Genomic DNA, 19,890 nt, shown 5'->3' with positions numbered 1-19,890 from the left:
ATCAGCTATTCACGATAGGGGAAAAAGACGATATTCGATCAAAGACGTTCACCAACAGATCACACTGCACCCAGTGACAAACATCATGTTATTCATCAAATATCCGACGCTCTGACAAGCTTCATTTCGAACAAAACAACCATTATTCAATCATATCTGCATATAATCGTACCAACACATCTAGATCTTGTACACAATACCGCCAGAATACATAATCTTGTTCCTCTCACTAAGCGCCTCGAGCGCCTTCTCTGCTTCGCCTTGTCCAAATGGCTCCCTTCCACTGCCGCCACCTAGTCTCGCGTTCACTGCAGCGACAAGAGGTTCCACATCTGCAGCATCATTGGCAAACAAGGGGCCGTCGATGAGTTGACCAAGTGCTGTTTGGAAGACTTGTAGACGTGCAGGAGTAATCTCCTGGGACTCTTGGGACTCGGGTTGAGTAGGGGGAAGCTGAGATTCGGGTCGTGATGAGGCAACGCTGAATTGTGACGAGGGTTCACCTCGGGTAGACTGCGAGCGGTTGGTGGTACGTTGCGTTTTTGGTGTAACCTTGTACAGATCTTCGTTCGCTTCTTCATCATCGTCGTCTTCACCGTCTCCTGCAGCGGGAGTGCGTGTTGTACCTGTCTGCTGGCTTCTAGTAGATGGTCCGCCGGCCCGTCGGGACTGTGTAGCCTCTGCTTCATCACCGTCATCTTCATCGCCTGATGACCCTTCGTCTGTGGACATGGCGTCTGGGTCGCGGGCTGTGCGTCTTCGTTTGCGACGATCATCCTCGACAACTTCCTTGAACAGAGCGAACCGTAGAATTTGCTCTGCAACATCGGCATCTTTCCGCTCAACTCGCTTCGATAGACGTGCTTTTGCGTGCGCAGTAGAAAGACGGATGAGTGTTTCAAGAGTACGTGCAGTGATGGGAGAAGTACGGCGGGTGCCTGCATCAAGCTCGTCGTTACGAAGCGCAGAGTAGACACTCACAATGTGATCTGCAGCACCCTTGGTGAGGATGGGCTTCTCACGCTTGGCATACTGGATGTACTTCTTGATGAAAGGGATACTGAGGACTTCGGTCCTCCGCGAAGCACCCCTTCCTACAGTAATGGTAACTCCAGAGTGTAACATAGGGTTGAACTTTTCGTAAACTTCGGTTGGACGGTTGGCGTCGCCTTCAGTCTCAAGACCAACGCCTAGAAGCTGAGCACCCTCCTCACGAACAGGCGCGCCCTCCTCAGTACCAGGCTGGCGATATCGATGCATGCGAAGGACGTGCTCAGACACCTGCCTGTCTCGAGCGTCCTCGATGTCATCTGTAACGACAAACAGCAAATCGAAACGCGAAAGGAGGGAGTCTGGCAAGGCAATGTTGCGGTGCGGATCTTTGTGGATATCGTACTGTCCAAATATAGGGTTGGCAGCAGCAACCACACTGCAACGAGCGTTGAGCGACGTGTGAATACCTGCTTTGGCAATGGTGACAGTTTGTTGTTCCATGACTTCGTGAATCGCGACTCGGTCGACATCGGACATTTTGTCAAATTCATCGATACAGACCACGCCACGATCTGCAAGGACCATGGCACCAGCTTCCAGTCGTCGCTCGCCTGTTTCTTTGTCTGAAGTAACAGCTGCTGTGAGACCGACACCAGAAGATCCACGACCGGTTGTGGCAATGGCAAGAGGGGCCGTATTCAGCACGAACCGAAGCAGCTGTGACTTGGCCGTAGAAGGGTCACCAACCATTAAAATGTTGATATCTCCTCTCAGATGGGTACCATTTTCCAGGTTCTTCTCTTGTCCTCCAAGGAGGAGGAGCAGTATGGCCTTTTTGATGTAGTCGTGTCCGTATATGGAAGGAGCAAGCGATTGTGATAGAAGCTCGAATACACGCCTGTTCTTCGCAATCTTATTGATATTGCGGATGTCTGTGTCAGTGATGTTGACCTGGGCAATCCCTCCACCCGATTTGGAGGATAGCAAGATTATGTTGTTTGCGAGGATTAGTGTGCGGAAAGTCGAACTGCCTGCTCCCGCGTTACGGTTACCGAGCGACCGGTAGATACCGACTAGCTGGATACGGTCGCCGGGCTTGACTCGATCTACAAGGTCGTCGTCCAGAATGACATCGACAGATCGTGGCAACTGTCCAGCAGGGGCACGCTCAGGCATTTCTTGGATGGATATGGTCTGGTGATCGCGGTAGATGCAGTAGCCGTACTCAGTAACAAGGGGATTGCCCTCTTCGTCTTCTGTAGGGTATACGCTTGTGCTTGCAGCGCCCGTCGTCATGGTCTGGTCTCTGTACTCTCTCGCATGAAACCTTTGCTTGGCCTCGTTGTAATGCACACTCTTGATCACTTTTGGGCGGACAAGAGAGGTCTTAGTAACAATTCCTTCGAGCGAAACCATGTGGTTGAGCTGATTGGAGCCGAGGGTACGCGGGTTGCAAGAGAACTCGCCGAAGCTGCCGACGTAGGCACAATAGTACATGACGTCCTCACCAGTCTCCGACTTGGGTCGATCTGCGAATGTGCGGATAACATCTTTGAGGGCGCGGTCAAAGGCTTCTGCGAATTCGAAGGGATGATTGAGGAGGCCGTCGGCGAGTTCACGGTCGTGCGTACGAATTTCGTCTATGCTGACCTGAATGCTGTTAACATGCAAAATCTTAGTCCCGGGCTTTGTCTCACTTACAGTGAGTCTTCGCTGTCCCCTGTTGAGCATCACCAGAATGTCTGGTCGGTAGCTGTAGAGGTAGCGGTCAGCGGCCGCAAACCTGGTGAGCAAGCAATTGCAGCATACCTTCTCCTGGACACATCATCTGCATTTGTGTGAGCATTAGGGCTATATTGAGGATCTGTTCAACGTACCAGGGTCAAGAAACTCCTGTGCAAGTCGCACGCGCCGGCGCACCTCTTCGTCCCTAATGACTTCGGCCATGTTGTTTGTTGTGCTTGAAGGATCAGACGAATATAGTAGTGGAGAGGCGCACAATCGTGTATGCTGGCCTAGACTGAGCCAGAGAGTATCTCACCTGGCGGCTGTCTCAACTGTCTATTGTTTTGCGCTGTTACCCCAGTGAAGTTACGAGGGGCAGATTCAGCCAGGGAAAGCGCGATCGCGTCCACGCTAGTCCGTTTCCGTCACGCGTGTCCCGTCTCATTATCTCTCCTCTTCCAGCCTAGCACTCAGCATCCGCTCATCCGCTCACCTTCACATACACATCCATGTTCAAGTATGGTCTGCGGCCCATCCCTTTGGTATTATGGATATTCTGTCGCTTATCAGTCTGCTTCAAATAGATGAGAGTCGTTATCGCATGCAAGCTAACATCAACTCTCATGCAACAATTTTCCAATTGAAAAGCTGCATCTTCTCTTTGATCTTGCTCACTCGCACTCTCTAGTTTATCGTGCCTTTTAGTTGTCAAGGCCATCTTCATCCTGATGCCAATCCATCGGCATGGTCGACACTATGTCACTGACAAGGCGTTTCTGATGCTGCATAGGACTAAGCTAAACACCAACTAGCTAGCCCCGCCAACATCATTGGCGCCCTCTATACAGACTGACGTAATAGCTCATAGCAATTGACTGACTCCAGATATCCTCCAACCCTTCAATTGGACTCACCAAGATCATTGCTCAACACCAGCAGCATGGCCCCTCGCGTGTTCCTCATCACTGGCTGTTCAACCGGATTCGGTGAAGAGCTCGTCAAAGTCGTTCTCGAAAAGGGCGATTACGTCGTTGCTACCGCACGCAACTCCTCCAAACTATCTTTCGAGAATGCAAATGACTCCAACAGCTTGCTTGTAGATCTCGACGTGACCAAAAAGGATTCCATTGACAAGGCTTTTGACACTGCAATCACCAAGTTCAAGCGTGTTGATGTGGTCGTCAACAATGCTGGATATGGCTTAATGGGCCCATTTGAGACGTTGTCAGAGAAGCAGATTAAGCAACAGATGGAAATCAACTTCTTCGGTCTGATTGACGTGACGAGGAAGGCGATGGAGACCATGCGCGAATTAAAGACTGGAGGCGTCATCCAGCAGGTTACCTCTATTGGTGGCCAGATTGGTCGGTACATTACTACCCATACAGTTAGGGCTACAACTGATGGAATTTAGGTGTTCCCAATTTCTCCATTTACTGTGCTAGTAAATGGGCGGTTGAGGGTTTCACGGAAGCCATTTCCAAAGAAGTGAAGCCAGAATGGGGAATCAAGTTTACATGTATCGAGCCAGGGTAAGTCTCTGGTACACAAAATAGTTGTGAGACACGAGCTAAATCCCATGCCTTCACCTTTACAGCGGCTTCCGAACAGATTGGTCCGGCCGTAGTATGGACTTTGGCGAAATCGCACGCCCAGCCTACACCCATGTCGATCCGAAGAAGCTAGCCCAAGCGCGCCATGGAAACCAACCAGGAGGTGAGTTAGCAAGCGTATTTCGACTTAACTGGATACTTACAAATCATGTGCAGACCCAGCAAAAGGTGCAAAGGTCTTCTACGACTTAGCAATCATGGACGATCCGCCTCTACGATGCGTCGTTGGTACTGACGCATATAGCATGATCACCAAAAAGGTAGAGACGTACAGTGAAAGCATCAAGAAGTTTGACAAGTGGAGCAACAGCACAGATGTCGATGGATACAAAGCGCCTAGCTAAATCCTGATGACGAAGTGCCCAAGAACAGTATGGTCCACACGAGATGGAGATGGAGCAGCGGCGAATATCCATGTTACGCGCAAGCACAGCTGGAGCCGAATCACAAGATCTGTCCAATGACGTTTCCCACAATTATGGTTTTTCTTGCAGCCTCCGCCTGTCATACTGATATTGCAGAAGCATGAGCCGTTTTTGAACCGTTGAGTGGCTGTGGGTCAGAATACGCCTCCAGAGCCACATGTTTTCTATTTGGTGATGTGAAATCTAGATGGGGACGTTTGGTTGCAAGGCTGCTTATGGTCACACAAGTATGATGTGGTAGCTGTCGACACGTTGCGCCCGATCTACGGAGCCGACTTGCCCTCGAAATGCAAATACAACGCATGGTCAACGACCAACAGTGCCTTGTTCAGGACTTTCAGGTCAACAGTCATCATGTGCCAGTAATTAGGAGCCAACAAAACGCATCGCTCCGTTTTAGGGTCAATCGGATATCAGTAGCGATTTGCTACAGCAAGTTGTGCGACGTCTCACAGAAAGCTTCTCTACGATTTCAGTCCACCAAATACGATGCACGTGGCAACGGCAACACAGTCAGTGCAAGGCTAAGTACTAATGGCGATCACTGACATCACTGGGATAACTCAAGCAGCAAAGGCGCTAATCAAATCGTAGCGACATTAAAATAGCGGCAATTTTCGTGTCTGAACCCGGACATAGCATTACCGAGTTTGTATTCTATCAAGTAAGACCCCTAGTCATTCGGAACAGACGTAGAGTCGGCCCTGTTGCACGACTCTTCAATATGTCACCCAGCGTGGGTTGCTATCGGAAGCCTAGCTTGCTTTACTGCCATATCCTTACCGATGCAAATATGAAGCCAGTATGGAGATACCACAAATGGTCTTCTAGCTCCTGCTTGGTCTAGGCAGGCAAGTCGTCTGACCGGCTTGAACATGTTGGCTTGGACAGTTTTCAAACATTCACAGGCTAGTCTAAATGCCCGCACAAACCCGCGGCCAACCGACCTACATGATCATTACACAGGCTTTGCAGCTAAGTTCAAGTACGATAATCAAGATTGTCACAACAGAATTCGCCGCTGATTACATCGTGAAGGTAGAGCAGAAGCCTCGACGTCAGCCGCCAGTCATGGTCACAAACGAGGAGAGCTCAAGGCCGAGTTTTTGCGCATGACCGCTGATGTGGTTCTCTTCTCGGTACCATATAAACTGCAGTCGACCTGCTTAAAGTCTGGAAAAGCGCTGCTGAAAACTGAGTGAAAAACACTGCTATCCGCGATAAAGAGAGGATTTACAACTATGATTCAGGACTCTGGCCCGGCAAGATTTATGACTGCTCTACTTAGCGCCTTCTTCATTACTAGCGCTACCTTTTTACCATTCGTTGTGAAGAGCACAGTTGCAAGCCCGCTTGCAATACCACAACCGAATCCTTATGCTGGGCCGGAGCCTCGTCCTCTGCCAAACCCACAAGCAGGTCTTCCACTAGTAGATGGACTCTATCCCGATCCCGAACCATGTCGGGGAAATTGTTCGTGGATCCACGACCCCAGCATCTGGTATGAAGATGGAACTTATTGGCGGTTTTCAACTAGCGGCAACATTGCCGTTGCTACAGCGCCCTCGCTCGGGGGACCATGGCGCTACGAAGGTGCGCTGTTACAAAACGGCACTAGTATACTTGTGGTTGATGGACAGGATATCTGGGTAAGTGCAGTGTCTGGTACTTGACAAGAATTTGTAATCGAAACCTTTTCTCATGATGGTATGCAGGCACCCTCCGTGACCAAGCGAGGCGACACGTACTACTGTCACTACTCAGTTTCCAGATTTGGACTTCAAAACTCATTGATTGGAGTTGCTACCTCACGCTCGCTCGAACCAGGTAGCTGGCAAGATCACGGGAGTGTCGGCCTCCCTCTATCGCACAAGTACAACCTGATTGATCCTTTTGTTTTCCAAGAAACACCAGGCAGTCCCATCTTCTTCACCTTTGGCTCGTTCTGGCAGGACATTTTCCAAGTCGAGCTTTTTCCCGACGACGATATAACAGCATTTGGGGACTGGGCTTATCAGAATGGACGCATCATCAACATTATACGAAATGACACAAAGAACGCGCTGGTAGTTGAAGGCGCCATCATGTACAAGGAGAAGGATTTCTACTACTTATTCTACAGTGTTGGTCACTGTTGCCGTACACCAGAGACAGGCCTCGCTTCCGACAACCAGGTTTACCATGTTGTCGTATGCCGCTCAGAGACGCCCAAGGGTCCATTTTATGATCGCAGTGGCAGGAGCTGTTTAGAGGCGAACGGTGGGACAACGATTCTGGCCAGCCACGGAGATGTATATGCACCGGGCGGGCAGGGCGTCATGGTGCACCCGGAGAATGGGAGGACCGTCATGTATTATCACTATGGTAAAGTCGATGATCAGTCAAGTATACTTGATGATGGCTGACCATTGTTTTAGTTCGTCCAAGTGTTGGCTACGGGGCTAACGATTTCTTCTTTGGATACAACTATCTCGACTGGGAGGATGGTTGGCCTGTGGTAGCGGTTGCTTGAAGACTTGATGTATTGGCTTCCTCAAAGCTCTCGGCGGCTCTCCGGTTGTTGATCAAAGAGGCAATATTTGTCAAGCGGTTTCTTTTCTGTATTTCACGTGGCATGGACTTTGTTGATAAAGCCATACCTATAAGGTTCCTCTGTACTCGTAAGCCCTGCAAGGGTCTGTTTCATGGAGGGTAAGTATGTATGTATGTATGTAGATGTATCAACAGTTTTGAGATGATCTGAGGTTCCGGCAATGTTCTAAACGGCAATGTCAGCGTGTGATTCGGTAAAAAGCAGAAAAATCTGCTAACATCGATGATGCCGAATTGGTGGGTAGCTCTAACAAGCAATGGATGATGATACGAGGAGGGGCATGTGTAGCGCGTCGCAATGGGGCATAGCGGGGAGTGACGTCAGTAGTTCCTGTTGTGCCGAAGGAACGCATCACCCCTGCACCCTGTCCCCAATACTGTGCGCGCTTGCTATGTGCAGGATGAGGATGATTACATACAGGTTTGTTCACTTTGACGGCCCAATAAGTACAAGACGTCCCCATATGGCTGATGCCTGCTCCACCGCCTCTGCCACGCGCCTCATTCCTCAGCCTCCCCCTCCACTCGCCTCTCTTCCAAACCTCACCATTGCCATTGCTACGCCACGCCATTGCAGGTCGCTGATCATTGATCATTGATCATTGATCGCTACGCACTGCTGGCAACATGTCTAAAGAAAAGGGCCTTAAGAAGCTCTTCCATCCTTTCGACCACCGCCTTTCGGAAAAGGTCGAGGAAATTGAGCAAAAGCTTGAGCACACCAAGCTGCGAGGCGCACATATCAAAGCTGTACACCTCAAGCACAAGGTTGGAAAGTTCAGCAACCTCTTCAACACCAACCATCGCCATGACGAGGATCACGAGAAAGCAACCGACGCCAAGAGGAGCAAGATCGCCGAGAGCCATCGCTTCAACAGCTTTGCGCCCGAAAGAGACGGCAACCTGGTGAAGTGGTACGTCGACGGCCGAGACTACTTCTGGGCCGTTGCCGAGGCTTTGGAAAAGGCCCAGGAGACCATCTACATTGCGGATTGGTGGCTAAGCCCAGAGCTATTCTTGAAGCGGCCGCCTTACTACAATCAGCAATTCAGGTTGGATCAAATTCTCAAGCGACGCGCCCAGGCTGGCGTCAAGATTTACATTTCCGTGTACAAGGAGGTAAGCATGGGTATGCCTGCCGTGCGTCCAGCTACTCACTCACCGTATAGGTTTCTGCTGCTCTCACCTGCAACAGTCAGCATACCAAAAAGGCCCTCATGGGTCTTATCAAAGAGGGTGAACCTGGTTACGGGAACATCAAGGTAATGCGACACCCTGACCACAACGTCTTTGAGAATGCCGCGGACATGACATTCTACTGGGCTCATCACGAAAAGTTCATCGTCATTGATTATGCCATGGCCTTTATCGGTGGACTGGATCTGTGCTACGGCCGATGGGATGAGAAACAGCATCCATTGTCTGATGCACATCCCTCCGGTGTGCAGAACCAGATTTTCCCCGGCCAAGACTACAACAATAACCGTATTATGGATTTCGAGAGTGTCGACGACTGGAAATCAAATAAGCTGGACAAGCTCGACTATGGTCGCATGCCATGGCACGACGTCGCCATGGGAATCATAGGCCCGGCAATCTACGACATTGCCGAACACTTTGTCCTGCGATGGAATTTTGTGAAACGTGAAAAGTACAAGCGTGACGAACGATATGACTGGCTTACTATGGAAGGACGTGAGGGTGCTGACGAAGATCTGATTGGAGTCCAACGGCCTAAGTTCCCCGTTGGTCATTATATACACCATCCCGTGACGCAACTCAGTAGCAAGAATCTTGACAACCGTGGAACTGTACATGCGCAGCTCGTCAGGAGTAGCGGGGATTGGAGCATGGGCATTGAGCCTCATGAACAGAGCATCCAGAACGCCTATTGCGAGATTATCCGGAACGCCCAACATTACGTATACATTGAGAACCAGTTCTTCATTACCGCGACTACCAAACATGACGAGAATCCAGTTCACAACCAGATCGGAGCTGCCATGGTCGATGCAATTCTGAAGGCTGCCAAGGAAGAACGGAACTTCAGGATCATTATCGTCATCCCGGCTATCCCTGGTTTCGCGGGAGATTTGCGGGATCAGGCTGCGGCTGGAACGCGAGCTATTATGGACTACCAATTCAAGAGTATTTGCAGAGGCGACGAGAGCATCTTTGGCAAAATCAAGGCTGCCGGTGTCGACCCCGAAAAGTACATTTTCTTCTTCAACCTCCGCTCGTATGATCGCATTAATGTCACACCCAAGCTCAAGGAAATGGAGAAGAAGTCTGGCATGACGTACATGGAGATGGAGACTGCCGAAATCGACGAGCTCGAAGCGCCACCGGAAGAGGGTGGAGATGAAAAGCGACGACTAGCAGCGGAGATGAGGAAGAGATATATGGATGAGGATGACACACTTGGAAAGGGTGACCAGGGTGGTTTGATTGACCCAGATTCCATTGCCGACGACGCCATGCTCACTGAGAAGAAGCCCAGCGATGAGGACTGGGAGGGTGAAGCCGAAGACGAGAAACAGTACTTCTGCCAAGAAGAGCTCTACATCCACGCCAAAATCTGCATTGTCGACGACAAGACCGTCATCTGCGGTTCGTCCAACATCAACGACCGCTCGCAGCTGGGCTTCCACGACTCAGAACTCTCCATTGTCCTCCAAGACACCGAACTAATCGACACTCAACTCGACGGCAAACCCTACAAAGCTGCCCGCCTCGCCCACGAACTCCGTAGCAGCCTCTGGCGCGAACACCTCGGCCTCCTCCCCGCGCAAAGCCTCAACGCCACCGAGGACCCCAACGCACAACCCCCTAGCGAACACTCCCGCAACGACACCATGCCAGGCCCCGAAGCAGATTTTGTCTCCGACCCCCTCAGCCCAAAACTCTGGGACGAATGGTGCACCCGCGCCTCCACCAACACTTCCGTCTTCCGCGACTTATTCCACGCTGACCCCGACGACAATATTCTCACCTTTGAAGACTATGATTCGTTTACTCCGAACCCAAATTCTGACAAAGAACATAAACAAGGGCACTTGTACGATGTTGATCGTCCGGCCCACGAGGTTAGGAAGGAGCTGGATAGGATTAGGGGCCATTTGGTGTGGATGCAGTTGAAGTTTCTGGAGAAGGCGGATATGGCGGAGAGGGGGTTGCAGGTTAATTCTTTTACAGAGAGTGTATATACGTGAGTTTTTGGATTCTGGGGGGGTTTGTTAGTTTTGTTACGATTCCCTATCTTCTTTTTTTTTGGGGGGGGGGTGCTGGGTTAGTATGTATTGCTTTCTGAAATTCCTAGCATGATACTTCCCTGTTGAATCAAAATCTTCCTTCGTGTTGAATGTTGGCATGCGACATGAGTGATGATAGGCTTGAAGCAAGGCAGTGCAGTTCATCTGGATGTCACGTGCTGCTGGTGTTACTAGGTTCCCACTGTTGTAGCGTATGGCTATGAAATGGCAAAATTTGATTGGCATGATTGCAAATAGACTATGGGGTATCACACAAAAGGAAATAGATAGACTACAATGAGCAAAACAGGCCTGCTCTACAACACCCGGGATAAAAGGTACACTTTTAGTTATTAGAAGTATCCCCATTAGTCTGCTTCCCATCTCCCTTCCCCTTCGCCTTCGCCTTCGTCTTCTTGGTAGTTCCATTCACAGTCGCCGTAGTACTAACCGCTCTTTTCCGGCGGGAACTCGCAGTCGAAGACAGTGTGTCTTCTCTTGCATCCGTGGGCAAATCCTCAGGCAAGAACTTGCCGCTTCCCGTAGCTTCTCGAACCAGCAGTGTGTACAGTTGATGGACGGCAAGTTGAGTTGCACTTGAATCCTGTGACTGTGACGGCGATCCTTGGTCGGTGATGGATGTGTCTGGGAGGGTGTCTGGGGCGACGATTTTGAGGCGCTCGGTGCCGAGGTGGAAGCTTGCGCAGGATATACGGGATATTTGGACTTTTGGGTGGGAAAGGTCGAGGGTGAGGTGGCGGTTCAGGTAGTTAGATAGGGCTGCTGTGAAGGGTTTACTGTGTGTTGCTTTCAGCAGCTTTCCGCGCTGAACGAACCCGGCTACGTCTTCTGCCGCGATTGTGACTTCAACGTGCTTGAGAAGGCTCGTGGCATTGGGGAATGTGAGTTGGACATGCAGCTGCTTTATCGTGTCTTGAATGGACAGGGTAGAGCTGCGTGCTGTAAGGTGACTGAAGAAGGTCTCGAGGGACGATGTGATAAAAGACGAAGGGAGCCTCAGCGGAGCTACATGGGTGTCGAAGGTGGTTCGGATGTAGTTTAGAAATATCTCGCGTATTGGCGCTGGCATCTTCACGAGCAAGAGGGGCAGCGAGGTGAAGCCATTGGGCGAAGATGTAGCGTGCGGGTCGCGTAGAAGGAGGGCATTGTACATGTTCTTCTCATACTCGAGGCTCACATGGATACCACGAGCTCGGTCTGGCGTGATATCTGGCGCGAGTCGTGGTGCGCCTGGATCCTCAGACTGGAGGCGTCGGTCAATCCAGGCATCCTCGTCGCCAAGCACCTCCCAGCGGCACTCTTCCAGCGGGCCCAGCTTTGCCGTCTCGTCCCCGCCGGCAAAGTCGACCTGCACACCACGCACATTGTCGCCCTTGAGCTGTTCCTTGAGCCGCTTGGCATGGGCGCGCATCGACTGATCGCTGAGCAGGAGCGAGTCGCCATGGTGCAGTGGGGATGCGCGATACAGGTTGTAGGTCCTGTTTAGCAGCGGGTAGGGGGGCACATAGGCCATGATGTCAGCCGTCCTCAGCTGTTGGCAAGGCGCGCGGTGGATGCAGACACTATGCGACTATCGAGGTGGTCAAGGGAGGTCGCCTACAACAGACGCGTCGGCGCTGTCACGGAGCGGCTTGGGCATGACGCGACGCGTTGTTGCTGGTGATAGTGTTTGTGTGTTGATACTTGGTGTTGATGTCTGGACGGTTTGGTATTGGCGTGCGGTGATGCGGCGGCGGCGGCGGCGGCGGACTTGGAGGGCGGTGGTCTGTGCCGTCCGCCCGCCCAGCAAAAAAGAGCCCCGCTGTTTGGGGCCATCGAGAAAGTTCTGTGTGGTTCCTTTTGTCGAGTTGGGCATTCTTGTTAGGTCATACCAGCGCAGTCTTGAAATTTTGCAATTTTGCGGCGCGTGCCTCCTTGTATTGCTTCGCTACTACTCCTCGACACTTGTCCTGGTTTACCGCCCATAAAATCTCGCCGCCCTAATACCCCATATACCCTCCCTTACCCCTCCACACGCAAACACAACACAACACAACACTCCCACTCTCCCCATACATACCCCACCATCACAGATCAACAATGTCTGTAGTAGGAGTCGACTTGGGTACGCTCAACAGCGTCATCGCTGTTGCGCGGAATCGTGGTGTCGATGTTGTAAGTGCCACCGCATATCTTTCACTGTCACTTCTTTCATCCATGGCTCACACTGACTCACTATCCAGATTGCAAATGAGGTTTCCAACCGCGCGACACCGTAAGTAGCCTCCCGCGAACAAATCATCCCCCAGAGAACACTCGGCTGACTGGTCATGATACAGATCACTAGTAGGCTTCGGCCCCAAGAGTAGATACATTGGTGAGATGGCCAAGAACCAAGAAATTTCCAACCTCAAGAACACCGTCTCGTCGTTTGTGCGCCTCGCCGGCCGCAGTCTCCAAGATCCAGATGTCCAGGTTGAGCAGGACTTTGTCTCTGCCCAGCTTGTCGACATCGACGGCCAGGTGGGCGCAGAGGTCAGCTACCTGGGCAAGAAGGAGCGATTTACCGCCACTCAAATCACCGCCATGCACCTCACAAAAATGCGGGCCACGGCCTCTGCCGAGCTCAAGCTGCCCGTAAACGACATCGTCCTCAGTTGCCCCGTGTGGTACACCGACGCCCAGCGCCGCGCCATTCTCGACGCCGCAGATATTGCCGGCCTCAAGTGCCTAAGACTCATCAACGACAACACCGCAGTCGCCCTCGGCTGGGGTATCCCAAAGCTCGACCTGCCTGGCCCAGAGGAGAAGCCACGGAGAGTCGTCTTTGTCAACATTGGCCACAGCAACTACACAGCCACTGTTGTCGAGTTCCGAAAGGGCGAACTGGCCGTCAAGTCGAGCGCTTGGGACAGGCACTTTGGTGGCCGCTACATCGACAAGGCCCTTGTCGAGCACTTCGCCAAGGAGTTCAAGGAGAAGTACAAGATCGATGTCATGGAGAACGGAAAGGCGCGTTTCCGTCTCGCTGCTGGTGTTGAGAAGCTCAAGAAGGTGCTCTCTGCCAACAACATGGCACCCATCAACGTCGAGTCCATCATGAACGACGTTGACGTGCGTGGTATGCTCAAGCGCGAGGAGCTTGAGGAGCTGATCCAGCCGCTTCTTGAGCGCGCGACTGCGCCCATTGAGCAGGCTCTCGCCGAGGCCAAGCTTACCGTCGAAGATATTGACTCGATTGAGATGGTCGGTGGATGCACACGTGTCCCTGCCCTCAAGACGAGGATCCAAGACTTCTTCGGAAAGCCTCTGTCCTTCACTCTCAACCAAGATGAGGCTGTTGCCCGTGGATGCGCCTTCTGCTGCGCTATCCTCTCTCCAGTCTTCCGTGTCCGCGACTTCTCCGTCCACGACATGGTCAACTACCCCATTGAATTCACATGGGAAAAGTCTGAGGACATTCCCGATGAGGACACCAGCCTCACCGTCTTCAACAAGGGCAACGTCATGCCATCCACCAAGATCCTGACCTTCTACCGAAAACACCCCTTCGATCTTGAGGCCAGGTACGCCAAGCCTGAACAGCTTCCCGGAAAGATGAACCCCTGGATCGGCCGTTTCTCCGTCAAGGGCGTCAAGGAGGACCCCAAGGGCGATTTCATGATTTGCAAACTCAAGGCACGACTCAACGTGCACGGTGTGCTCAACGTCGAGTCTGGATACTACGTCGAGGAGACTGAGGTCGAGGAGCCAATTCCCGAGTCTCCATCAGAGAAGAAAGAGGGTGATGTACGTTTTTCTGAATTTCCTAATGATTCGAGTACCAGCGAGCAAAGTTCAGCAGAACGTGCTGCGAAACGATACAAGCTTAGCGATGATTCTGTACATGCGCGTCCTTTTGCTTCTGCGCCCGAAACAAATGAGCTAACGAATTATGCGCAGGCAATGGACGTGGACAAGGACGCTCCTCCGGAGCCTCCCAAGATGCGCAAGGTCAAGAAGCAGCTCCGTAAGGGAGACTTGCCTCTGTCGGCGGGCACTGCTTCGCTTGACGATGCTTCCAAACAGATCGCCGCCGAGCGCGAGAACGCCATGATTATGGAGGACAAGCTCGTCGCCGACACCGAGAACGAGAAGAACAACCTTGAGAGCTTCATCTACGAGCTCAAGGACAAGATCCTCGACGTCTACGCTGAGTTTGCCAGCGATGACGAGAAGGCCAGGCTCAACCAGAAGCTTGAGACCATCGAGGTAAGTTCAAAAACTACTTGGCAGAAGGGAAAAAGTACTAATAAAGACAGGAATGGCTGTACGACGAGGGCGACGATGCGTCCAAGGCACAATATGTCTCCAAGAAGGAGGACATCCGCTCTATTGCTGGTCCTATCATCCAGCGCTACAACGACAAGATCGAGGGTGAGAGGCAAGCCGCCATGGAGAAGCAACAAAAGGAGCACGCTGCCAAGCAGGCTGAGTTGGAGCGCGCAAAGCGGGAAGCCGAGTCTAAGAAGCAGACTGACGCGCCACCCGCCGAGGACTCAAAGGACACCGAGATGGCTGATGCCGAGGGCCAAAAGGCCGACGGCGCTGAGGCGTCTTAGACGAGGTGATGAATGCAGGCGTATTGGCAAATGGAAAAAAAGCATTTGGACGGCGTAGTGTATATGACAAACTACGTTTTGGGAGGAAGGAAAGTGGTATTCGACTTAGTTCATTTTGTTTTCTGTGATGAGATCATGGTAATGCGATGCTTATGATAGACCAGTCCATAGATGAACGAATATGAGATTCGATGTCTTCAACGTTGGGAAGTTTGCAGGTTGCATATTGAATATTTGATGTTTGAGGAACACGGTGATGGGGCGTCAGGCGTCCAGTCGTCCATATTGAGTAAAAGCCGACCAGGAGTAGCGAGCGAATGAGATAAGCTGAGCTACGCCATTAGCGAGCTTCAGGCTGCCTTTTGATCCGAAGCAACATGCATGAACCAATTGCTCCTTCAGTTACTCAACTTTTTCTCATTCCACCCCAGCCTTATCGCTTAGTGAGAGTAGTGTTGTCGTTGTTTGGTAGTCGGAATGTTACAGGAGCTTACTAGCGTACCCCTGAGACAACCAGCACCGCCTGTGTCAACAATATCTACGTTGCATCCTCCAAGTACCGGGCGGTCGCGGAAGAAGTCAAGGTCCGGATGTGGGACTTGCAAGTATGTTGCTGTCATTTCGCTCGTCTTCCTTGGGCCACTTGGTCGTTTGGGGTTTCTTGGATTTTCTCCATCATGAAGATACAGAATTTGAAGGAGATGGGAATCGCGACCCATGCTAGGTACCTGAGATGATATGTACCTGACATGAAGACAGAGCACGCAAAGTAAAATGTGACGAGACAAAACCAGTCTGCAATCGCTGTCTCAGCACTGGCCGAACTTGTGATGGCTACGGTGCCCAGGGAGGAGGAGGAAATACTTACCTTGACCGATATGGTCGGCATTCCCAACCAGCTACGACTTCTTCAGAAGTTCAGCTCTCAAAACCTCTGGCAAAGTCTTTTCCATCAGACGAATTACGCTATCTTGAGCTCTACAAACAGCGCGTATCGTGGACGTCGTCAGGCTGGTTCGGATATCCCTTTTGGCACGCTACTGTTATCCCGGCCCTTGTCTCTGAACCGGCTATCTTGCATGCTGTCGTCGCGCTGAGTGCGGCACACGAGTGTAACTTTATTCCGGGCGAGAGTATCGACATGAGAGAGAGGTTCGTTCTGAAGCAGTACAGCCAGGCGATTTCCGCCTTACAGCCGATGCTGGCGAGGACCAGCGATACACAGGATGTAGCTGTAGTTCTGGTAACATGCATGCTATTTACATTTCTGGAGTACCTGAGAGGGCGCCACGAAATCGCCGAGACACATTTGAAAAACGGCATCAAGTTATTAGGCGACGGCCGTGTCCCACGCTCCAGCTTTATGGAACAAAGCATCGTCCGCACCTTCGCCGCCCTCGTCACGCAAAGAACCCTCTTTGGCTCCGACTTCTACCTCTCCAACCCAGACATCTTCCCGCACTCGCTGGCAACCTTGAACCTCCCCAATTCTATCTTCGCAAGCCCCGAAGCCGCAAAGGACGCCCTCGACACAATCCTCCGCCGCATAACCCACACAGAGCACCTCCTCCAAACTTCCCAACCCCACCAACCCTCCTCACCTTCCCTGGAAAAAACCCAATCCCACATTCTCACCTTGCTGGATTCCTGGCAGTCAACTTACCACCGCACCCAAGCCCACCTCAACTCCTGCCCGCCAGATAAAGACACTCCGGCATTCGGATCCCACCCCGGATCCGCCCGCACACCTCTTTCTTACACCCTCCTCCTCATGTCCCACAGCAGCGCCCAAATCCGGGCTCACACCCTCTTATCCCCCTCACCCTTCGCATACGCATCCTACACGCACCTCTTCCACCGCGTCCTCTCTAGCGCCCGTCTAATCCACATCGCCTACAGCGTCGCCGTGCAAATCCCCCAGAACGTAAACTTCGAACATTCGATCTGCGAGTCCGGCGTCGTGGCTTCCTTATTCTACACAGGAATTAAATGTCGGCACCGCTGCTTGCGGCGCTATGCGCTTGGGTCGCTCAAGGCGGTGCCGCGTATGGAAGGGTGCTGGGATAGTGCTGTGGTGGCGAATGTGGTGGAAAGGGTTATGGGGATGGAGGATAAGGGGGTGTGGGACGGAAGTAAGGAGGAGGAGAAGGATATGGCGACGTTGCCGGAATTCGAGGAGTTGGAGGATGAAGGGGTGGTTTTGGAGGAGGAAAAGCTGTTTCGTAGTGTGAGGGTGGAGATGAGGGGGGAGGGGGGCAGGGCGGAGGTTAGGTGTGAGAGGGTGGGTGGGGACGGGGAGGTTGAGGTTGTGGTGTTTGAGGTTGATAACACGTAATTTTCTTCTTCCTCCTTTCTTTCCTTCCTTCCTTTGATAGTAGTATAGAGCGTGTGTCGAGGTTGGACGGAGTGACTAGCCAATATATTAGTCTAGTAGTGACGAACAAGGTAGTACTTCAATAAGGTGATACTTGAAATCGCCAAAAATAACACAAATTCAAGAGTGGGAGATCTCAACTATCAAGCGGTACAACAATGGGACAAAATAATTTCATGGGGGATAGAACAAAGCGCCATCCATCCACTATACATAAAAAAATCGTTCCGTCCTGGTTGGAAATCCATTTCTCATCTAGCCAGAGAGGTAAAGTTACACGCACATATTCATCCACCCTGAAATGCACCCAATTACAACAAAATCTACAGCATAAGCTCAAGAGGGTTCTCAATCGCCTTCTTCAGCTCACGCATAAACTCGCCACCAACGGCACCGTCAACAACCTTGTGGTCAAAGCTTCCGGTGATGACAATCTGGTCGTCCCACTCAATGCTTGCGGTGCCATCCTCAGAGGCCTCGCCGGGTACGGCAACCTTCCTGGTGGCGCCAATGGCGACAATACAGGCTTGCGGGGGGTTGATGACGGCGGTAAATCGCTCGACGGCAGGGTTCATGCCCATGTTGGAAATGGTAATGGTTCCGCCCTGGTACTCCTCAGGCTTGAGCTTGCCGTCGCGTGCGCGCTTGCCAAGGTCCTTGATCTGTGATGAGATGGTCTGGAGACCGAGTCCAGTGACGTTCTTGACAATGGGTGTCATCAGGCCAACAGGGGTGGAGACGGCGACCGAGACGTCAACGGTGTTGTGCTGGCGGATGATGACTTTGCCGCCCTCCTCGCGCCATGACGAGTTGGCAGCGGGGACCTTGCTGGCGGCAATGGCAAGCGCCTTGACGAGCAAGTCGTTGACTGACAGCTTGTAGGCGCCGTTGGCCGAAGCATTAAGAGCCTCACGGAGCTTGAGAAGCTTAGAGACGGAAATGTTGGAGGCGACAAAGTAGTGGGGGTTCTGCTGCATGCTCTCGGTAAGACGGCTGGCGATGACCTTGCGCATGCTGCTGGCCTCGGTATCCTGGTAAGCAGGGCCCGCGGCAGCGGCAGAAGAAGCTCCTGCAGCAGGCTTGTAGTTTTCAACATCCTGCTTGGTGATGGCTCCGCCCTTGCCAGTGCCCTTGATGGAACCAATCGGGACGCCCTTTTCGAGAGCGAGCTTCTTGACGGCTGGGGAGACGGCAGGCTGACGCTGAAGAGCCGTCTCGAGACGGGCACCGGTCGAGTCGGATTCGATGGCGGCGGGTGCGGACTGCTCCTTGGCTGGAGGGGCGGTCTTGGAGCCGGAGTTGTTGGGGGGCTCGCTGGCTTCCGAAGCCTCACCCTGCTTGGGAGATGAAGCGGCCTTCTTGTCACCACCGGCGTCTTCAATGGAGAAGCTCTCAAAGGCCGAGACGTCTTCACCCTCCTCAACCATGATGGCGATTGGCTATGATGGTTAGTATAATGACTCCACATGAATCCCGAGCACACTTACGCTTCCGACTGCAACGTCCTTCTCACCAGCGTCACGGAGGATCTTGGCAATAGTGCCCTCCTCCTGGAACTCAAAGTCCATCTGTGCCTTGTCCGTCTCGATCTCGACGAGCACATCACCGGGCGCTATCGAGTCGCCAACCTTCTTCTGCCATGCGCCAATGTTTCCGGAGGTCATGGTCGGGGAGAGGGCAGGCATGTTGATAACGCTGTGGGGTGGGTAGGCTGCGGCGAGTGGAGGTTAGCGGTGCGGCCAGGACGTGCTAGCAGACAGCGGGATGCTCACATTTGGAGGCATAGTACCGGGCGAGGGCAGAGAGGGCAGGTGTGCGTCTACATGTTTCGCGGTCAGCCAGTGGTCTCGGGATTGGGCCCGGGATTGGTGTTTGCAGGCCGTGTGCTGTGTTTTATGTATGGGTAGCAACCTACGCGGTACAAGTCGCGGGAGAGAAGGCGCCGCGCAGGGCAATTGAACCCCTCGAGGTCAATTGGGAGCCCGCCCGGGATAGCAGAGTGGTAGTAGCGGGCATTGTGTCGGAGTTCCTGGATGCGCTGAGATTTTGCTCTAAGCGATGACCGGGGAGAGGGAGGGGAGAAGCAGCAGCTCTTCTTTCTTCGGGGGCAGGTCGGGAAGAGAGCAGGCGCAGGCAATGGGGCTGGGAGACCGCTCAAGGCTCTGGAGCTGGACTGGGCAGGGGAGAGATGGCAGACTGGAGATGTCGCTCAACAGAAAAGTTTAGTGCTGGCCAGCTTGTTGGAGATCCGTCCGGCGGGTACTAAGCGTTATGACCCGATGGCCCTAACGCGAGATTTCGGAAAGGCTTGTGGCG

At 52.4% G+C, this 19,890-nt stretch overlaps 8 protein-coding genes across 8 annotated transcripts; 5 read left to right on the top strand and 3 right to left on the bottom strand.

Annotated features, from left to right (window-relative positions):
• Nucleotides 1-180: 180 nt before the first annotated feature.
• COCSADRAFT_162144 (uncharacterized protein) lies at nucleotides 181-2,940 on the bottom strand (the record flags this gene model as incomplete). The annotated part of the gene is made up of 4 exons (XM_007703714.1): nucleotides 181-2,643; nucleotides 2,695-2,746; nucleotides 2,803-2,821; nucleotides 2,871-2,940. The coding sequence occupies 4 exons, from the start codon at nucleotides 2,938-2,940 to the stop codon at nucleotides 181-183; spliced, it is 2,604 nt and encodes an 867-aa protein (XP_007701904.1).
• A 668-nt stretch (nucleotides 2,941-3,608) lies between these two features.
• COCSADRAFT_182842 (uncharacterized protein) lies at nucleotides 3,609-5,071 on the top strand. The gene is made up of 4 exons (XM_007703713.1): nucleotides 3,609-4,082; nucleotides 4,133-4,250; nucleotides 4,316-4,434; nucleotides 4,488-5,071. The coding sequence occupies exons 1-4, from the start codon at nucleotides 3,659-3,661 to the stop codon at nucleotides 4,673-4,675; spliced, it is 849 nt and encodes a 282-aa protein (XP_007701903.1). The 5' UTR covers nucleotides 3,609-3,658; the 3' UTR covers nucleotides 4,676-5,071.
• Nucleotides 5,072-5,982: 911 nt separating this feature from the next.
• COCSADRAFT_146473 (glycoside hydrolase family 43 protein) lies at nucleotides 5,983-7,378 on the top strand. Its single transcript, XM_007703712.1, has 3 exons — nucleotides 5,983-6,405; nucleotides 6,472-7,120; nucleotides 7,174-7,378. The coding sequence occupies exons 1-3, from the start codon at nucleotides 5,998-6,000 to the stop codon at nucleotides 7,266-7,268; spliced, it is 1,152 nt and encodes a 383-aa protein (XP_007701902.1). The 5' UTR covers nucleotides 5,983-5,997; the 3' UTR covers nucleotides 7,269-7,378.
• Nucleotides 7,379-7,829: 451 nt separating this feature from the next.
• COCSADRAFT_121368 (uncharacterized protein) lies at nucleotides 7,830-10,629 on the top strand. The gene is made up of 2 exons (XM_007703711.1): nucleotides 7,830-8,467; nucleotides 8,518-10,629. The coding sequence occupies exons 1-2, from the start codon at nucleotides 7,976-7,978 to the stop codon at nucleotides 10,558-10,560; spliced, it is 2,535 nt and encodes an 844-aa protein (XP_007701901.1). The 5' UTR covers nucleotides 7,830-7,975; the 3' UTR covers nucleotides 10,561-10,629.
• Nucleotides 10,630-10,810: 181 nt separating this feature from the next.
• Nucleotides 10,811-12,328, bottom strand: COCSADRAFT_38472 (uncharacterized protein). Its single transcript, XM_007703440.1, has one exon. The coding sequence runs from the start codon at nucleotides 12,131-12,133 to the stop codon at nucleotides 10,946-10,948; it is 1,188 nt and encodes a 395-aa protein (XP_007701630.1). The 5' UTR covers nucleotides 12,134-12,328; the 3' UTR covers nucleotides 10,811-10,945.
• A 126-nt stretch (nucleotides 12,329-12,454) lies between these two features.
• COCSADRAFT_146463 (uncharacterized protein) lies at nucleotides 12,455-15,411 on the top strand. The gene is made up of 5 exons (XM_007703710.1): nucleotides 12,455-12,774; nucleotides 12,843-12,874; nucleotides 12,939-14,481; nucleotides 14,542-14,850; nucleotides 14,901-15,411. The coding sequence occupies exons 1-5, from the start codon at nucleotides 12,700-12,702 to the stop codon at nucleotides 15,198-15,200; spliced, it is 2,259 nt and encodes a 752-aa protein (XP_007701900.1). The 5' UTR covers nucleotides 12,455-12,699; the 3' UTR covers nucleotides 15,201-15,411.
• A 174-nt stretch (nucleotides 15,412-15,585) lies between these two features.
• On the top strand, nucleotides 15,586-17,716 carry COCSADRAFT_222162 (uncharacterized protein). The gene is made up of 2 exons (XM_007703709.1): nucleotides 15,586-15,805; nucleotides 15,960-17,716. The coding sequence occupies exons 1-2, from the start codon at nucleotides 15,678-15,680 to the stop codon at nucleotides 17,533-17,535; spliced, it is 1,704 nt and encodes a 567-aa protein (XP_007701899.1). The 5' UTR covers nucleotides 15,586-15,677; the 3' UTR covers nucleotides 17,536-17,716.
• Nucleotides 17,717-19,716, bottom strand: COCSADRAFT_222152 (uncharacterized protein). Its single transcript, XM_007703708.1, has 4 exons — nucleotides 19,490-19,716; nucleotides 19,347-19,393; nucleotides 19,062-19,285; nucleotides 17,717-19,013 (listed from the first exon to the last, which is right to left on the bottom strand). Exons 1-4 carry the CDS (start codon nucleotides 19,588-19,590, stop codon nucleotides 17,898-17,900), a joined length of 1,488 nt encoding a protein of 495 aa, XP_007701898.1. The 5' UTR covers nucleotides 19,591-19,716; the 3' UTR covers nucleotides 17,717-17,897.
• Between the last annotated feature and the right edge of the window lie 174 nt (nucleotides 19,717-19,890).

This window comes from Bipolaris sorokiniana (assembly GCF_000338995.1).
Source record: "Bipolaris sorokiniana ND90Pr unplaced genomic scaffold COCSAscaffold_10, whole genome shotgun sequence".
Lineage (NCBI taxonomy): Eukaryota > Fungi > Ascomycota > Dothideomycetes > Pleosporales > Pleosporaceae > Bipolaris > Bipolaris sorokiniana.
The sequence above is the reverse complement of the archived record's forward strand: the minus strand, read 5'-3'. Positions and strand labels throughout refer to the sequence as shown.

Bases quoted from the DNA above. Each gene is read 5' to 3' on its own strand.
- COCSADRAFT_182842 (XM_007703713.1), top strand. From the start codon at position 3,659: ATGGCCCCTCGCGTGTTCCTCATCACTGGCTGTTCAACCGGATTCGGT. The intron at 4,083-4,132 runs GTCGGTACATTA...GATGGAATTTAG, and splicing joins CTCTATTGGTGGCCAGATTG to GTGTTCCCAATTTCTCCATT. The intron at 4,251-4,315 runs GTAAGTCTCTGG...TCACCTTTACAG, and splicing joins TTTACATGTATCGAGCCAGG to CGGCTTCCGAACAGATTGGT.
- COCSADRAFT_146473 (XM_007703712.1), top strand. From the start codon at position 5,998: ATGATTCAGGACTCTGGCCCGGCAAGATTTATGACTGCTCTACTTAGC. The intron at 6,406-6,471 runs GTAAGTGCAGTG...GATGGTATGCAG, and splicing joins TTGATGGACAGGATATCTGG to GCACCCTCCGTGACCAAGCG. The intron at 7,121-7,173 runs GTAAAGTCGATG...CCATTGTTTTAG, and splicing joins CGTCATGTATTATCACTATG to TTCGTCCAAGTGTTGGCTAC.
- COCSADRAFT_121368 (XM_007703711.1), top strand. From the start codon at position 7,976: ATGTCTAAAGAAAAGGGCCTTAAGAAGCTCTTCCATCCTTTCGACCAC. The intron at 8,468-8,517 runs GTAAGCATGGGT...CTCACCGTATAG, and splicing joins ACATTTCCGTGTACAAGGAG to GTTTCTGCTGCTCTCACCTG.
- COCSADRAFT_38472 (XM_007703440.1), bottom strand. From the start codon at position 12,133: ATGGCCTATGTGCCCCCCTACCCGCTGCTAAACAGGACCTACAACCTG.
- COCSADRAFT_146463 (XM_007703710.1), top strand. From the start codon at position 12,700: ATGTCTGTAGTAGGAGTCGACTTGGGTACGCTCAACAGCGTCATCGCT. The intron at 12,775-12,842 runs GTAAGTGCCACC...CTCACTATCCAG, and splicing joins GGAATCGTGGTGTCGATGTT to ATTGCAAATGAGGTTTCCAA. The intron at 12,875-12,938 runs GTAAGTAGCCTC...GTCATGATACAG, and splicing joins GTTTCCAACCGCGCGACACC to ATCACTAGTAGGCTTCGGCC.
- COCSADRAFT_222162 (XM_007703709.1), top strand. From the start codon at position 15,678: ATGTTACAGGAGCTTACTAGCGTACCCCTGAGACAACCAGCACCGCCT. The intron at 15,806-15,959 runs GTATGTTGCTGT...ACATGAAGACAG, and splicing joins TCCGGATGTGGGACTTGCAA to AGCACGCAAAGTAAAATGTG.
- COCSADRAFT_222152 (XM_007703708.1), bottom strand. From the start codon at position 19,590: ATGCCCGCTACTACCACTCTGCTATCCCGGGCGGGCTCCCAATTGACC. The intron at 19,286-19,346 runs GTGAGCATCCCG...CACTCGCCGCAG, and splicing joins CCGGTACTATGCCTCCAAAT to CCTACCCACCCCACAGCGTT. The intron at 19,014-19,061 runs GTAAGTGTGCTC...TAACCATCATAG, and splicing joins AGGACGTTGCAGTCGGAAGC to CCAATCGCCATCATGGTTGA.